The sequence below is a fragment of the Myxine glutinosa genome, chromosome 6 (genome assembly GCF_964187855.1).
Source record: "Myxine glutinosa chromosome 6, kmMyxGlut1.1, whole genome shotgun sequence".
NCBI classification, from domain to species: Eukaryota; Metazoa; Chordata; class Myxini; order Myxiniformes; family Myxinidae; genus Myxine; species Myxine glutinosa.
Window position 1 is genome coordinate 185,786,431 of NC_136266.1, and position 18,903 is coordinate 185,805,333.

The window sequence follows — 18,903 nt, forward strand, 5'->3', positions numbered from 1 at the left end:
ACCACCTCCAGCTTGGACTCTTGGCACTATACAATCTTCGTTATAAGCTTCATGCACTTGTCTGCGCACTCGGACGCGGCCATATTGACGATAGACCAGAAATCTCGACTTGTCACTGAAGATCACGTGATTCCAGTGTCCTGGCTGCCATTGACGGTGCTCTCTGGCCCACTGCAATCGGCGCTGGTGGTGTTGTCTGGTCAGACATGGCTTTCCCAGGGGATGCCTGGCACGATAGCCTGCTTGAACCAGTCGTTGGTTGACTAGCCTTCTGGATACAGGCACATTTGTCAGTTGCTGCCACTCAGCCCTAAGCCGATTAGCTGAATAAATACGGCCATTGGGGACTAACCGGTGCAGCTGGCGATCATCCCTCCTTGTGGTTCTGCGGGGATGGCCTGACCTCGGTATTGGAGTTGGGACACCCCTCTGAGCATTTCGTTTCAGGATCTTTGACACCTGACCTTGAGTGATGCCATACTGCCGAGCAATAGCACGCTGTTTCATGCCGGAATTTCGTAAAGCCACCACTGCATGACAAACAGCATTGTCGAGTTGACGGACCATCTCCAGGGGAAGCGGCAATAACTTTTGTAGACGTGCAGCAGTTGTTTTCCACTAATACAGAACGCAACAACCCTTATATACCCGATTGTGAAGCCAATCGTCAAATGTACCTGTCCGTACATTTTGTCACGCCACCTGTGATATAATCCTGTTATTGACTTCTTGCTGCGACAGACAATCAGTGACATGGTTCTTTTAACAAAGAAATCACCGAAGGGTAAAAGAAACTCAACAGATTGATATACTGAGTTCAGAAAGTAAACCCAAGTCAAGAAAAAAAAAAATATTCCATATTAAATGCCAAGTCTGTATATATATATATATAAAGCTGAGTTCGTGTCTGTGGGTGGATCATAAGCAACGCCCATTCTACAGGCCACACCCGACCCCTCTTGAAAACTGGGAAGCATCGGAAAATATCTAAAAAGATGATCTTGAAAAGATGCCAAATGCCATCTTGGATGTGGGGATGTCTGTTTTGCTCGTGAGAGATGGAGATCAGCTGTCTCTGTGGCATGGGCCTGTTTGAGAGAACTGTCCAGACTTATACAACAAACAACAACAACCCCCGGATCATATTGTAATTTAGTGGTTGACAGGTGTTGTAAAAATTGATAACTGTTATACTTCCCTTTAGGCCAATTTTTTAATGACATTCAATTCATGCTCTGGATTGGAATAGATTTTCATGAAAAGGAAAGCTTCATCGAAAAGGCATGAAAAGGAAAATCATGTTTACCACATCCACCTCCATTCGCACATATTATCACTCCAGACAAAGATATAACCATAGCTTATTTTATTTTTTTGGGATACAGAATCGAGGCTCATGTAAGAGCTAACACATTAAACATGAAAACATGCACAGACACATAAAACATACAATAAAGAGAGCGGGAGACAAGAGGGGGAGAGAGAGGGAAGGGGAGCATGGTATAAAGCAAATGAACACTTCTAGGAATTTCAGGAAAGAAGTTGGGGGGTTAAAGAGACGGATTTGGGGTGTTTTAACGGGGGTAGAAAAGATCAATGTTTTGGATGGGGGAAGATAAGAGATGGTGGTGAACAGCTGGACCAGGGAAAATATGGACGATGAAGCTGTCGATTTGAAAATATTTAAAGTTTTCAGCTTCTTGCACACAAAGTATATCCGGTTTGGTTGTCGAATCACTCTCTCGTGAACTTTTTGAATTCAGATCAATGTGTCGGTAACCTTTTTACATTCAATTGAACCACAATGATTATCCTAAAGCGCGGCGTTACGCGCGCTGCTTGTGAGCAAGGAGGAAGCGGACAAGCGGTAACATACAAACGTCTTTATTGTAAGACTACACTGTAACACTTCCGGGCTGGTCGCCCGGTGTATATCATGAGGCCACGCCTACCCCTCGGGCGTGGCCACCGCCCACTTGGTGCGTGGAATGATGTCACCACGCCAGTGGGCTTTTGTGTCCGCCACACGCGCCCCCCCAGAATTCCCGCGCACCTGGAGGGCCAGTTTGTGGGGCAGTCGAATGACCCGGCCGAAGCGCCCCCTGGCGATCGGCGGCGTCCGGGGTGCAGGGATACCAGGTGGGATGCCCCTGGCTGCCCCTGGGATGGGTGCAGGACCGGGGGGCGCCGTGGCGGCGGGGCTGGGCGGTGCCGGGGGTCTGCCCGCAGGAGGGCGGCCCCGACGTGGGGGTCGGGCCACTGGCGGTGGATGGTCCACATCGAGGTGGGCCGGCTTGAGGCGGTCTACCGAAACGCGGTCAGGAGTACCGCCGATGTCCAGGGTGAAGTGCTTCGCCCCGGTCTCCAGCACGCGGAAAGGCCCGTCGTACGGGGGCCGCAGTGGTGTCCGATGGGCATCGTGGCGGACGAAGACGTACTCCGCCGTGCGAAGCTCCGGGGCGACGTGCGTCGGTGGGTGCCCGTGGCATGCCGTTGGCACCGGGGCGAACCTCTGGGCGGTCTCTTGCAGAGCGGAGCGCTGCTGTGCCGCGGACCATGGTGCCGTGGAGTCGGGGAGGAACTCGCCCGGCACCCGCAGCGGTTGCCCGAAGACCAACTCCGCCGCGGATGCGCGCAGGTCCTCCTTGGGCGCCGTCCGGAGGCCCAGCAGGACCCAGGGGAGCCTGTCGACCCAGCCGCCGTCGCGGAGGGTGGCTCGGAGCGCGGCCTTCAATGAGCGGTGAAATCGCTCACACAGGCCGTTAGCCTGGGGGTGGTAGGCCGTGGTTCGGTGCAGCCGGACCCCGAGCCCCTGCGCAACCGCCCCCCAGAGCTCCGAGGTGAACTGGGGGCCGCGGTCGGATGAGATGTCTGAGGGGGCGCCGAACCGGGCGACCCAGGTGGCGATGAAAGCCTGCGCGACATCGGCCGCCGTTGTCGACGCCAAGGGCACGGCCTCCGGCCACCGGGTGGTGTGGTCCACCATGGTGAGGACGTGGGTGAAACCCCGCGAGGGGGGCAGAGGTCCCACCAGGTCCACGTGGACGTGGTCAAACCGGCGTTCCGGCACCGTGAACGGGGCCAACGGGGCCTGGGTGTGCCGGTGCACCTTGGCGCGCTGGCACGCGAGGCATGTCCTGGCCCAGCCGCGGACGGCCTTCCGGAGGCCATGCCAGACGAACTTGTCGGCGATCAGCCTTTGGGAGGCCCTCGCGCCCGGGTGGGACAGGCCGTGGATGGCGTCAAACACCTGGCGCTGCCAGCCCGCGGGCACAATGGGGCGAGGACGCCCGAGGGAGACGTCGCACAAGAGGGCCGCGCCCGCGCCGTCGAACGGCACCTCGGTGACGCGGAGGCCCGTGACGGCGGTCCGCAAGGCCTGGACGTCGGGGTCAGCGGCCTGGTCCGCTGCCATCCGGGCATAGTCGATGCCGAGGTGGACTGCGTGGGCGACGGCCCGGGAAAGGCAATCCGCAACCGGGTTGTCCTTCCCCGCGACGTGCTGGATGTCCGTCGTGTACTCGGACACGGCCGAGAGGTGACGCTGCTGCCGGGCCGACCACGGCTCGGTGACCTTGCCCATCGCGAAGATCAGCGGCTTGTGGTCGACGAAGGCAGTGAACGCCCGGCCCTCGAGCAGATGGCGGAAGTGCCTGACCGCCAAGTGAAGTCCGAGCAACTCGCGGTCGAAGGTACTGTAACGGCGTTCGGGCGGGCGAAGCTGCCGGCTAAAGAACGCCAGCGGTTGCCAAGCTCCACGCACCCATTGCTCGTGCACCGCGCCCACCGCGTAGTCCGAGGCATCGGTGGTGAGGGCGATCGGTGCATCGGGCGCCGGGTGCGCGAGCATGGTGGCGTTAGCCAAAGCGAGCTTCGCGCCCGTGAACGCCGTGTCCATCTGCTCGGTCCAGGTAACGTCGCCTTTGCCCGGCTTACCTCGGAGAGCTTCGTGCAGGGGGCGCAGGAGCTGGGCGATACGGGGCAGGAACCGATGGTAAAAGTTCACCATGCCCAGGAACTCCTGCAGCCCTCTGATCGTGCGGGGGCGCGGAAACCCCTTCACCGCCTCCACCTTGGCCGGCAGGGGGACGGCTCCGTGCCTGGTGACACGGTGCCCCAGAAAATCGATTGTGGCGGCGCCGAACCGGCACTTTGCGGGGTTCACAATCAGGCCATGCTGGCCCAGGCGTTCGAAGAGCGTGCGGAGGTGGCGTAGGTGCTCTTCGCGGGACGCGCTGGCGACGAGGATATCGTCCAGGTAGACGTAGACAAAATCCAAGTCGCGCAGGACGCTGTCCATTAGTCGCTGGAACGCCTGAGCCGCATTCTTCAGACCGAAGGGCATGCGCAGGAACTCGAAGAGTCCGAATGGCGTGATGACCGCCGTCTTCGGGACGTCCTCCGGCCTGACGGGGACCTGATGGTAGCCGCGTATGAGGTCCACCTTCGAGAAGAAGGACCTGCCCGCCAAACGGGCGGAAAAGTCCTGAATGTGGGGGACGGGGTAGCGGTCGGGAGTCGTGGCGTCATTGAGACGGCGATAGTCCCCGCACGGTCGCCATCCCCCGCCGGGCTTCGGCACGATGTGCAGCGGCGACGCCCAAGCGCTCTCTGAGCGCCGAACGATGCCGAGTCGCTCCAGGGTAGCGAACCCCGCTTTTGCCACCGCCAGCTTCGTCGGCTCGAGGCGGCGTGCCCGGGCGTAGACCGGTGGCCCGACGGTGGGGATGTGATGGGCCACCCCGTGCTTGACGGCCCCCGCCGAGAAGGTGGGCCGCGTGAGGGCCGGGAAGCCGGCGAGGAGGCGGGTGAATGCGTCCGCTGCCGGAAGCGTACAGACCAACGTGGCCGGAACCGAATCGTTCGGCAAGCCGCTTGGCAAGCCGCTCGTTGAGCTTGGCAACGCACATGCGAGCGAGCTGAACGTCTCGGCCTGGACAAGCCGTCTGCGCTTGACGTCGACCAGGAGCCCATTAGCGCACAGGAAGTCCGCGCCAAGCAGTGCCATGGGCACGTCGGCGGTGACGAACGTCCATCGGAAAACCTGCCCTCCAAACCGCAGAGAGAGGCAGCGTTTTCCGTACGTACGGATGGGCGTCCCGTTCGCGGCAAGCAGTGCGGGGCCCCCACCCGCGGCGTGCTTGTCTGACGTGCCGGCGGGAATGACACTCACCTGTGCTCCCGTGTCGCACAGGTAACGGCGCCCGGAGAAGGTGTCCGTTATGAACAGCAGGCTGCTCGAACGGCCGGCGCTCATCGCCACAATTGAGCGCCGGCCCGGGCGTTTCCCGACCCGTTGAAGGAGCACGGCGGATGACACCGCCGAGCTTCGTGGCCGAACTTGGCGTGGAACCAGCACCAGGTGGTGGAGCTGGAGAAGCGCGGCTGGCTCCGCCAGGCCGGTGGAGTCGACGGGTTTCCCCGCGGTGGCGGTTTTCGCCGCGGCGGTGGGCGGGGCGTGGCGGCGTTCACGAGGTGCGTATCAGCATGCTGCTGAACCACAGCGTGCTGTAGAAGATGATGCTGTGGAACATCAGCGTGCTGTAGAAGATGATGCTGTGGAACATCAGCGTGCTGTAGAAGATGATGCTGTGGAACATCAGCGTGCTGTAGAAGATGATGCTGTGGAACATCAGCGTCGAAGGCCGTGACGGCCACGCCAACGCTCGCCCGCGTGTCCGAAGCGGCGAAGTACTTGTCCGCCTCGGCCGCCAATGCTCGGGGTTCCGTTAGCCCGGTCCCGGCCAACGCGAGGCGAACCTGCGCTGGAAGTTGGCGACGGAAAAGCGCCCGGAATAGCGAACCGGGGGCTTCGTCGCCCAACAGTGACAGCATATGGTCCATTCGGACCGACGGGCGCGTCTCACCGAGCTCGGGGAGATCCAGGAGGCGGTCGGCCCGTGCGTCGTCCGTGAGGCTGAACGTGGCTAGGAGTAGCCGCTTGAGTGCCTCGTACTTGTGGCCGTCCGGTGGGTGGCGAAGGACGGACACAACTCGAGCGGCCGTGCCGGGCCCGAGGGAGGCGACGACGTGGCAGTAGCGCGTGTCATCGCCGGTGAGGTGCCGAAGCTGAAATTGGGCTTCGGCCTGGACGAACCAGACTTCGGCCTGAGCCTCCCAAAATTCCGGAAGTTTGACGAAGGCGGCCATGGCGATGGCGTCGCGTGTGGAAGGATCGCTCCGGCAGATCCAACGTCGAGGGTCACCAGTAAAGCGCGGCGTTACGCGCGCTGCTTGTGAGCAAGGAGGAAGCGGACAAGCGGTAACATACAAACGTCTTTATTGTAAGACTACACTGTAACACTTCCGGGCTGGTCGCCCGGTGTATATCATGAGGCCACGCCTACCCCTCGGGCGTGGCCACCGCCCACTTGGTGCGTGGAATGATGTCACCACGCCAGTGGGCTTTTGTGTCCGCCACAATCCCATTTATGAATCACGTGACTGTTTAGGATCCATCCCACTACCTCTCCCTATTTGTATTCCCAAGTCCCAACCCAGATGTTTTTTGGCTGCAAAGGAAATGATATTTATCTTTTCCGATTTTTTTTCATTTTTATTTGGAATGTACAATTTTCAACCTCCGAAAGTCTTAAAACCCATTTTCGAAATCATCATCATACGTCAACAACTACTCTCAGTTGCCACTCTCAGTTTGCATTCATCGTCTTGAGTTTCTGTCTCGGTTCTGACTCGGTTTTGACTAATCGATATGAGTATAATCATAATCGTTGCGTCTCGTGACGAATCGATATGCGATATGCGTCTCGTGACTAACCCTAACCCTAAGTCGTTGAGTAATCATAATCACTCGTTGAGTGTAATCATAATCGCTGTCTCGTGACTGATCCATATGAGTGTAATCATAATCGCTGTCTCATGACTGATCAATATGAGTGTAATCATAATCGTTGTGTCTCGTGACTAATCGATATGAGTGTAATCATAATCGTTGTGTCTCGTGAATAATCAATATGAGTGTAATCATAATCGTTGTGTCTTGTGACTAATCGATATGAGTGTAATCATAATCGTTGTGTCTCGTGACTAATCGATATGAGTGTAATCATAATCGTTGTGTCTTGTGACTAATCGATATGAGTGTAATCATAATCGTTGTGTCTTGTGAATAATCGATATGAGTGTAATCATAATCGTTGTGTCTCGTGACTAATCGATATGAGTGTAATCATAATCGTTGTGTCTCGTGACTAATCGATATGAGTGTATTCATAATCGTTGTGTCTCGTGACTAATCGATATGAGTGTAATCATAATCGTTGTGTCTCGTGACTAATCGATATGAGTGTAATCATAATCGTTGTGTCTTGTGACTAATCGATATGAGTGTATTCATAATCGTTGTGTCTCGTGACTAATCGATATGAGTGTAATCATAATCGTTGTGTCTTGTGAATAATCGATATGAGTGTAATCATAATCGTTGTGTCTCCTGACTAATCGATATGAGTGTAATCATAATCGTTGTGTCTCATGACTAATCGATATGAGTGTAATCATAATCGTTATGTCTCGTGACTAATCGATATGAGTGTATTCATAATCGTTGTGTCTCATGACTAATTGATATGAGTGTAATCATAATCGTTGTGTCTCGTGACTAATCGATATGAGTGTAATCATAATCGTTGCATCTCGTGAATAATCAATATGAGTGTAATCATAATCGTTACGTCTCGTGACTAATCAATATGAGTGTAATCATAATCGTTGTGTCTCGTGACTAATCAATATGAGTGCAATCATAATCGTTGCGTCTCGTGACTAATCAATATGAGTGCAATCATAATCGTTGCGTCTCGTGACTGATCAATATGAGTGTAATCATAATCGGTCTTGTGACTGATCAATATGAGTGTAATCATAATCGCTGTCTCGTGACTGATCAATATGAGTGTAATCATAATCGCTGTCTCGTGACTGATCAATATGAGTGTAATCATAATCGTTGTGTCTTGTGACTAATCAATATGAGTGTAATCATAATCGCTGTCTCGTGACTGATCAATATGAGTGTAATCATAATCGTTGTGTCTCGTGACTGATCAATATGAGTGTAATCATAATCGCTGTCTCGTGACTGATCAATATGAGTGTAATCATAATCGTTGTGTCTCGTGACTAATCAATATGAGTGTAATCATAATCGTTCTGTCTCGTGACTAATCGATATGAGTGTAATCATAATCGTTGTGTCTCGTGACTAATCGATATGAGTGTAATCATAATCGTTGTGTCTCGTGACTAATCGATATGAGTGTAATCATAATCGTTGTGTCTCGTGACTAATCGATATGAGTGTAATCATAATCGTTCTGTCTCATGACTAATCGATATGAGTGTAATCATAATCGTTGTGTCTCGTGACTAATCAATATGAGTGTAATCATAATCGTTGCGTCTCGTGACTAATCGATATGAGTGTAATCATAATCGTTGTGTCTTGTGACTCATCAATATGAGTGTAATCATAATCGTTGTGTCTCGTGACTAATCGATATGAGTGTAATCATAATCGTTCTGTCTCATGACTAATCGATATGAGTGTAATCATAATCGTTGTGTCTCGTGACTAATCAATATGAGTGTAATCATAATCGTTGCGTCTCGTGACTAATCGATATGAGTGTAATCATAATCGTTGTGTCTTGTGACTCATCAATATGAGTATAATCATAATCGTTGCGTCTCGTGACTAATCAATATGAGTGTAATCATAATCGTTGTGTCTCGTGACTAATCGATATGAGTGTAATCATAATCGTTGTGTCTCGTGACTAATCGATATGAGTGTAATCATAATCGTTCTGTCTCGTGACTAATCAATATGAGTGTAATCATAATCGTTGAGTCTCGTGACTAATCGATATGAGTGTAATCATAATCGTTGTGTCTCATGACTAATTGATATGAGTGTAATCATAATCGTTGTGTCTCGTGACTAATCGATATGAGTGTAATCATAATCGTTGTGTCTCGTGACTAATTGATATGAGTGTAATCATAATCGTTGTGTCTCGTGACTTATCGATATGAGTGTATTCATAATCGTTGTGTCTCATGACTAATTGATATGAGTGTAATCATAATCGTTGTGTCTCGTGACTAATCGATATGAGTGTAATCATAATCGTTGCGTCTCATCACTAATTGATATGAGTGTAATCATAATCGTTGTGTCTCGTGACTAAGCCATATGAGTGTAATCATAATCGTTGTGTCTCGTGACTGATCAATATGAGTGCAATCATAATCGTTGTGTCTCGTGACTAATCAATATGAGTGTAATCATAATCGCTGTCTCGTGACTGATCAATATGAGTGTAATCATAATCGCTGTCTCGTGACTAATCGATATGAGTGTAATCATAATCGCTGTCTCGTGACTATCCGATATGAGTGTAATCATAATCGCTGTCTCGTGACTAATCGATATGAGTGTAATCATAATCGCTGTCTCGTGACTAATCGATATGAGTGTAATCATAATCGCTGTCTCGTGACTAATCGATATGAGTGTAATCATAATCGTTGTGTCTCGTGACTAATCGATATGAGTGTAATCATAATCGTTGTGTCTCGTGACTAATCGATATGAGTGTAATCATAATCGTTGTGTCTCGTGACTAATCGATATGAGTGTAATCATAATCGTTCTGTCTCATGACTAATCGATATGAGTGTAATCATAATCGTTGTGTCTCGTGACTAATCAATATGAGTGTAATCATAATCGTTGCGTCTCGTGACTAATCGATATGAGTGTAATCATAATCGTTGTGTCTTGTGACTCATCAATATGAGTGTAATCATAATCGTTGTGTCTCGTGACTAATCGATATGAGTGTAATCATAATCGTTCTGTCTCATGACTAATCGATATGAGTGTAATCATAATCGTTGTGTCTCGTGACTAATCAATATGAGTGTAATCATAATCGTTGCGTCTCGTGACTAATCGATATGAGTGTAATCATAATCGTTGTGTCTTGTGACTCATCAATATGAGTATAATCATAATCGTTGCGTCTCGTGACTCATCAATATGAGTGTAATCATAATCGTTGTGTCTCGTGACTAATCGATATGAGTGTAATCATAATCGTTGTCTCGTGACTAATCGATATGAGTGTAATCATAATCGTTCTGTCTCGTGACTAATCAATATGAGTGTAATCATAATCGTTGAGTCTCGTGACTAATCGATATGAGTGTAATCATAATCGTTGTGTCTCATGACTAATTGATATGAGTGTAATCATAATCGTTGTGTCTCGTGACTAATCGATATGAGTGTAATCATAATCGTTGTGTCTCGTGACTAATTGATATGAGTGTAATCATAATCGTTGTGTCTCGTGACTTATCGATATGAGTGTATTCATAATCGTTGTGTCTCATGACTAATTGATATGAGTGTAATCATAATCGTTGTGTCTCGTGACTAATCGATATGAGTGTAATCATAATCGTTGCGTCTCATGACTAATTGATATGAGTGTAATCATAATCGTTGTGTCTCGTGACTAAGCCATATGAGTGTAATCATAATCGTTGTGTCTCGTGACTGATCAATATGAGTGCAATCATAATCGTTGTGTCTCGTGACTAATCAATATGAGTGTAATCATAATCGCTGTCTCGTGACTGATCAATATGAGTGTAATCATAATCGCTGTCTCGTGACTAATCGATATGAGTGTAATCATAATCGTTGTGTCTCGTGACTAATCGATATGAGTGTAATCATAATCGTTGTGTCTTGTGAATAATCGATATGAGTGTAATCATAATCGTTGTGTCTCGTGACTAATCGATATGAGTGTAATCATAATTGTTGTGTCTCGTGACTAATCGATATGAGTGTAATCATAATCGTTGTGTCTCGTGACTAATCGATATGAGTGTAATCATAAATCGTTGTGTCTCGTGACTAATCGATATGAGTGTAATCATAATCGTTGTGTCTCATGACTAATTTTGTGTCGTGGTACATTGTTTTGTCTTTGTACAAATATCCTTGTTGGGGTTCTTGATCGGATCGATTTGTCTATCGTTGTCATTTGAACCGTCGGATCCATTCGATGTTTGGAACACAGGTTCAAATCCCACATATGTATTTGTCCATTCTCTATTAATTGTCTGAGGGCTGGTTGTGTGGCCGAGAAAGAAGTCTGGCCTAAGCTGCCTTCGCCTGGGTTTGACTCCAGACCTAGCTATAAACCGCCATCCTGGTGTTCTTCAGGTAGGGAGAGGCAGGTAACATGAAGTGGGCGTTCCCTCTGCCGTTATTGATTGGTGGATGTTGGTGATGTCACGATGTCCATGGTGAAGGGTAGGCGAGCTATTGCTGGTTACCTGACCAAATTACAAATTGCTGTCCTGACTTGCACTCCCAGCATCGATGCAACCAGCAGCAACGGGCTATTTTCTTGTAATTCATAGTAAAGTACAGCACAAACTGAGTTGTACTAATGTCTTAGTCCTGCATGTGACGTGGTATGTACAAACTTAGATGAATGCAAAATAGGAAAACAAGATGGTGATGATTTACCTGTCTGTCGCCCTCACAGCGGACAGGTGTTGGGACGCCGGTGCTTCGAGGCTCGGATCTGCGCTTGCCCTGGGCGGGACCGCAAGGCCGACGAGGACAACTTCCATCGGCAGCAGCAACCGCTGGACAGTCAGAAGACCCCCGGAGTCAAACGCCGTAAGTAGGCCCATCTTGAGCGCCACGCCGGCTCGACCCACAGCTCGGACACATCGGTACAAAATGTAAACCATTTGATGTGGTAAAATGATGAGTGAGCTCATCTTCCTGCTCCCTGTCCCTTCTCCCTCGCAGCTCTTAAGCAAAGTAATTCAGGAGGTATGGTGATTGGTGGGAATAAAAAATGGCGCCCGGGCGAGGAGGAGGTTTTCTACGTACCGGTATGGATATTGAGACGCCATTTTACTTTACACACCTCGGTCAAGCTAACATGGTAAAGAATGGAATTTAAGGGTAAGTGGGTAGAGAAATATGAAAAGGAGAGAGCACAGGTAAAGGAAGAGGTAAAAGATGGAGTCATTAAGTGCGTTACACAGGTACAATATGGATGGACAGACGGATTGGAGTTAGACTTAGTAAGATAGACACTGTGATACCGTAAAACTATGACGTCATTGATAAACAGATGAAAGAGAGATGAAGTGAAAAGTTTTTTCAATGCTGACATTGACCTTTAACCTGCCCATTAATGGTGATCTCCATTACTCCAGTTTATCAGAGGTTGTGCTGATTATAATCCACAGGATATCAGATGTTGATGCAATGAAGGAGGTGTAAGGCAAATTTCTGATAGATCCAGCTGCTCCACATCGTTTTTATGACTCCGCCCACGAAGGTGACCGGAGGCATTACATTTTCGGGTTGTCATATGTCACGTGATATGGCAGCCATCTTGGAATAAACGAAAACGATTAAAAATATATTTCTCGGAAACAACTGAATGTAAAAATTTGAAACCTGGCACATTGTCAAGTACTCCCAATGGGGAACAAAAGCATGATAATGATGACATCATCGGTGAAGTGCTATACCAACCATAAATGCTTCAATCAAATACCTTATCCTAAAAAATCTGAAATTGTATGCACATGATTTTGTGACCCATTTGTATTGTACACCGCTCCTTTCCTATGCCATCTCCAGGCGCTGCATGACATCATTGCCGGGCACCGAAGGGGGCTCGGCAATGACGCACGCTGAAAGGGAGTACTCAGTTTTCACTCTGGTTGTTTGTTGTACACCGCTCCTTTCCTATGCCATCTCCAGGCACTGCATATCGTCATTGCCGGGCACCGAAGGGGGCTCGGCAATGACGCACGCTGAAAGGGAGTACTCAGTTTTCACTCTGGTTGTTTGTTGTGCACCGCTCCTTTCCTATGCCATCTCCAGGCATTGCAAAACGTCATTGCCGGGCACCGAAGGGGGCTCGGCAATGACGCACGCTGAAAGGGAGTACTCGGTTTTCACTCTGGTTGTTTGTTGTGCACCGCTCCTTTCCTATACCATCTCCAGGCGCTGCATATCGTCATTGCCGGGCACCGAAGGGGGCTCTGCAGTGACGCACGATGAAAGGGAGTACTCAGTTTTCACTCTGGTTGTTTGTTGTGCACCGCTCCTTTCCTATACCATCTCCAGGCGCTGCATGACGTCATTGCCGGGCACCGAAGGGGGCTCGGCAATGACGCACGCTGAAAGGGAGTACTCATTTTTCACTCTGGTTGTTTGTTGTGCACCGCTCCTTTCCTATTCCATCTCCAGGCGCTGCATGACGTCATTGCCGGGCACCGAAGGGGGCTCGGCAATGACGCACGCTGAAAGGGAGTACTCAGTTTTCTCTCTGGTTGTTTGTTTGTTTTCTTGTTTTCTTGTTTGTTTGTCCAGGCGATTTCTCAGCCATCCTTTGAGCTAGGAAGATGAAATTTGAGCACAATAGTAAGCAAGTACTTAGTCAAAAACTGTATTTTTGGTCTTTTGATTAATCAGTTAATTGATTTTATGGGTCACATAAAATTTATGGGTTTATGGGCCACATTTATCAAAATCACATTTATCAAAATTATTTTATGGGTCACAATTAATTGATTACTTATTATTATCGATTAATTAAATACTTATTTATTTCCTTTCTCTTCAGGGCAACATTATCTCAGGCACCTTTTGAGCTAGGAAGCTGATATTTGGACACGACAGTGACCAAGTGATTTGGCTGTAAAGCATATTTTTTTGATTTATTGATTAATCAATTAATTATTTAATTTTTCGATTAATGATTTATTTAATTAATTTTCAAAAAGTTGCAGCTTCGGATGAAGCACCAGTGGTTTAGGTATGCTATTAGCCAATTGATTAAGAAAATATTTTATGATAATTATTTCTTGATTTTAATTATGCAATTAATCAATCAATTATTGTACACCTCTCCTTCCCAATACAGTCTCTATGAGCTGCAGGGCAATGTCGCGCTGGAGGATATTAATTTATTTGGAATGGGAGCGGTATACTTTGAATGTATCTGTACTTGTTGGAATAATAAATTTATGACATCATCGATCACATGATTTTTTTTTTGATTTTTTTTTATACTGAATCGAGGCTTGTGAAAGAGCTGATTGGCAGCCATATTGGATTTAACCTGAAACCTTACAAAAACATCTCCCAAACCATCAAAGCAATCGACTCGAAACTTTAAGTGTGTAATCGACTAGGCATGGTGATTAAAAGATGATCAGGAAAACGCCATCCGTCACATGGTGTTGCAGCCATGTTGGATTGAAGGAAAATATTAAATAATTATATCTCAGAAACCGCTTTCCCTATCGATGCCAAAACTTTACAAATGCCACCTAACACCATTGCTGCATGTAGTTTCAAAATGATGACGTTGTACGTCACGTGATTTGTCAGCCATCTTGGATAGAAAAATGAACCTTATCCAATCAACACGAAACCTCACAAATGTGATCCCCTACCCATACATATGCAGAGTTTACATTTTTGATGTCATATGTCACATGGCTTGGCAGCCATATTAGCTTGAAAGCCGATATTTTAAAAACAAGACCGAAAGTCTTACAGCAGCGTAGCCAAGCTTGTAAAATATTATAAACCACAAACACACATGATTCGCTTTTTAAACAGTCGCTAATGCTGCTTATAACATGAGACAAATAAATTTGGTGGAATCCAGACATCCGTGAGGTCGGTTTTACTTGCAGAACTGAGGGAAGAGCTACTGTAATGTAGTATGTACCCCACAGGGGTTGGGTTAATAACAACTAACAAGCTATCCAAAAACCGAGGTGCATTCTTTACTTCCGCGGTTATTCGTTTCATACCCCACTTATCATCGATTCATGAACCATACACCGCTTCAACCCTATAACTTTGTATTTACGACATTGGGATTAAAGTGTTATGTTTATATTTACTATATTATTATTATTATTACGAAAACGATACCACTGAAACGATACACTACTGTATTAAGAAACCTGGGCTTAATTTGTCCGAAGCGGTCTGAAGGGTCGGCGTAAAGCCTGAGGCCTATACTGGTGGAAGAGCCGTAACGCCGATGTTTTTGATATTTGATGATAATTTTAACAATCATTTTGTTTGTGTTTCACACTGAATGAAAACGTAAAGGTCGAGCATGGTGATTGTTATATATGACAGGTTCGACGATATGTTCGGCCTGAACGAAATTGGAATCAAAATGCCGGAGTGTGCAGAGTCAGCAGTTGTACGCCATAATGACATCAGACATAATCACATCACCCTGTCATGTGACCAGATTCTCAACTCTGATTGGTATACGTTTGGGGGATATGGATACATACATACATACATACATACACATATACAGACAGACGAACACTGTTGTAGACGGCTTTGCCCTATGGGCTACGCCGTAAACTCCCTTCTCTGAAACCGCTTCACCGATCGATGTGAAACCTGTCACGTCTGGTAAAAATGTGATACTCGAGAACAGCTGAAAGAATTTAAATCAAACTTGTTGATTTTTAGGACAGTCAAACAGGGACTTTGCGGAACAGGGACTATGCGGAGGCATATTGGCGATGCAGTCAAATTGCTCTACTTTTTGTATATGACGTCACATGATGCATGCTGACACAAGGAAATATGATAAGCATATTTCAAAAGGCTTTTCTGTAACATGATACTGGAACTCAAGACTGCATTTTATATTGGCTCGCACAACAATTGGTGGACGTTGAAGACCCCTTCGTGTCCTTTGTGAAGGGTAGGTGAGCTATCGCCGGAACCATGACCAAATTACAAATTTCTGCCCTAACTTCCGCTGGGAGAGAGATGGCAAACCACCTTGGGCAAGAAACTATTTTGGCGGTGTGGACATTCAGTAACAGAGAGTATGGTACATCGCTTGTATGCAATTCCTCTTCCATTGTACCGGACAGGTGCATGGACGTGAGAACTACGAGATATTGATGAAAATCAAAGAGAGCCTGGAGCTGTCCCAATTTGTGCCAGCCCAGGCTGTGGAGAGCTACCGGCAGCAGCAGCAGCAGCAGCTCTTTCAACAGCAGTGAGTGCTAATTGCTCGGAGCTCCCCGCAACAGTTGTAGAAACTTTTTTTTATTCTTTTCTGGACAAGCTAGACCCCACTATGCGTATCAAAAGGTGCACCTTGGTAGCTGCGGAACAAGTTAAGCCCTCTGCTCCACTGGGCAATCCCAGCTACCAGTCTTGCAAACCCCCAGGTCCAGCATGCAGCCTGATCCCCACCTCACCCGGGCTTCGAGCCATCATTACTCTGCTTCCATGACTTGATGGCTCAGGCACTCTGCCAAAGTGGCATTCCGGTGGTACCGGATTCTGCCTGTCTCTTGCAGTGGTGGGGGTGAACAGGACAGAGCTATGGACCGAACCTTGGACCCATGGGTTCAAAGGCGAGTTTTCCCAACATCACAGCTTCAGCCTGTCCGTCCTCCCCGCCCTACACATCTTCCATCATCGGATGTCATTCTTCACCCATGTAGTCTGAACATCACCCCCTTTCTATACAACATCCTGTTCACCATTGTCTGTCTTTCCAGCTCACACTTAACAATATTTTCACATCCATATTGAATTGTTTTTCACTTTCACCCCATCACAAAAGTTCCACCATGACATTTAATTTTTTCTCCCCCCCCCCCCCCACCCTCCCCAATCCTCCTTCTCCACCTCTACCAACTCCCCCCCTGCCCCCCCTCCCCATTTTTGTCCTGTTTCTTTTATACCCCATCCTTCATACTCTCCCCACCGATGCCATTTAATCCCCAACCCTTACCACAATAGGCCTTGCCTGCAGAGCCAGCAATGCTTCACTGCAGCTCCTCCTCCTCCACCACCACCACCACCACCAACACCACCTCACAAACTACCATCACTGAGCCAGTTTGTGGGGCAGCACAACACGATGGGTGAGATATTATGACCCACCATGACATGGTTATGGCAATGAAGAGAATACTTTAACAACAGCTTCACTTGGTACACATACCATCATTGTGGAATCCATGTACAGTCGCGTGGACAAAATGAGTCTACCTCGATACTCGTAGTACACTCTTAGGAAATAAAGAGCAATGTCAGTCACAAGTCATTACATTAACACAGGAGCGGCAATAAGTTAAAACAAAGGGTTTGAAACACCATCAGTTTATTTAGGCGCCCACACATGTAGATGGACGTACACTGCATTCAGAAAGTATTCAGACCCCTTCACATTTTTCACATTTTGTTATGTTGCAGCCTTATGCTGAAATCGTTTAAATTCATTTTTTCCCTCATCAATCCACACTCAATACCCCATAATGACAAAGAGAAAACAGGATTTTAGAAAGTTTTGCAAATTTATTAAAAAGAAAAAACTGAAATATCACATTGACATAAGTATTCAGACCCTTTGCTATGACACTTGAAATTTAGCTCAGGTGCCTCCCATTTCTCTTGATCATCTTTGAGATGTTTCTACACCTTGATTGGAGTCCACCTGTGGTAAATTCAATTGATTGGACATGATTTGGAAAGGCACACACCTGTCTATATAAGGTCTCACAGCTGACGATGCATATCAGAGCAAAAACCAAGCCATGAGTTCGAAGGAACTGCCTGCAGAGCTCAGAGACGGGATTGTGTTGAGGCACAGATCTGGGGAAGCCTACAAAAAACTCTGCTGCATTGAAGGTTCCCAAGAGCACAGAGGCCTCCATAATTCTTAAATGGAAGAAGTTTGGAACAACCAGGACTCTTCCTCGAGCTGGCTGTCCGGTTCTGAATGCACTGTAAATATGACATGACTGAATATTCTTCAACAGTAATGTTTGATTGGAGGGAAATGTAGTAATTGTTTTACTCACATCTATTACTAAAGGGAGAACCGTGTGTGTGTGTGTGTGTGTGTGTGTGTGTGTTTATGTGTTTGTGTGTGTTTATGTGTATGTGTGTGTCGTTTGTTGTTGTCTCCATTTGTGGGTTTCAGGAGGTGGAACGGAGTCCTCCGAGGACCCAAAGTATTCATCTCCGCTTTGGTAAGGGATCACGGTTCATGGACCAAGCTGTTCAACTTTTTCCTAGTTTTATTCTGAGGGCTCTTGTCAGGATCGTCACCGAACCCCGGATTGCCACCAGTTGTAGTTCATTTGTGGTAATATTCCTGGGGATGGTTTTCAAAATCTCGGTGAGATTCTTCTTCATCACTCCTGTTGCTCCAATTATCACTGGTACAATTTCGATTCTTTTCAGCTTCCAAAATCTCTTAACCTCATTTTTGAGGTCCTGGTATTTGGTCATTTTCTTGATTTCTGCGTTGTGTAGGCCAAAATCCCTGGTACCGATATCTCAATCAGCAATGTTGTCTTTTCCTTTTGTCCTTTTCCTGTCTTTTCCTGAGTACAATGTCCGGACGCAATGCTTTGTTTTCTGTGTTCATACTAGATGGGATCATCAGCTCGTACATGAGCATTATTTCCTTGTTTTCAATGATGGCTTTTGGTTCATGTTTCCATGAGTTTTGTGGCACTGGGATATTGAAATTTATGTAGATATGCCAGTGGATTACTCTACATACCTTGTTGTGCCCTTGCGTGTACAGCTGCTCTGACATGAGTTTTTTACATCCCGATAGGAGGTGATTCGTCCTTTCTGTTTCTACCATGCAGAACCTACACTTGTCTGATTGACTCAGTTCCGCCATCTTCTTAATGCCATTAGTGTAGTGTCCCTGGTCATGGGCATTAATAATGATTCGTTCTCCTTCCCAGTTGAGCTGACCTCTTCTTAGCCATTCCAGTGATCCTTCTTTGTCT

The 18,903-nt window shown here is 47.5% G+C and overlaps 1 protein-coding gene across 5 annotated transcripts in view; it reads left to right on the plus strand.

Annotated features, from left to right (window-relative positions):
* LOC137429039 (tumor protein 63-like) overlaps positions 1-18,903 on the plus strand; it is a 94,652-nt gene that overhangs the window by 60,693 nt on the left and 15,056 nt on the right. For 3 of the 5 annotated variants that reach the window (XM_068119050.2, XM_068119049.2, XM_068119051.2), the window contains exons 6-10: positions 11,595-11,731; positions 11,867-11,952; positions 16,009-16,136; positions 16,444-16,500; positions 16,892-17,016. In XM_068119050.2, coding sequence (XP_067975151.1) covers positions 11,595-11,731; positions 11,867-11,952; positions 16,009-16,136; positions 16,444-16,500; positions 16,892-17,016 — 533 coding nt within the window. Of the gene's footprint in view, positions 1-11,594; positions 11,732-11,866; positions 11,953-16,008; positions 16,137-16,443; positions 16,501-16,891; positions 17,017-18,077; positions 18,127-18,903 lie in introns of all 5 variants that reach the window. The other 2 variants (XM_078780995.1, XM_068119052.2) reach the window with 1 other exon arrangement.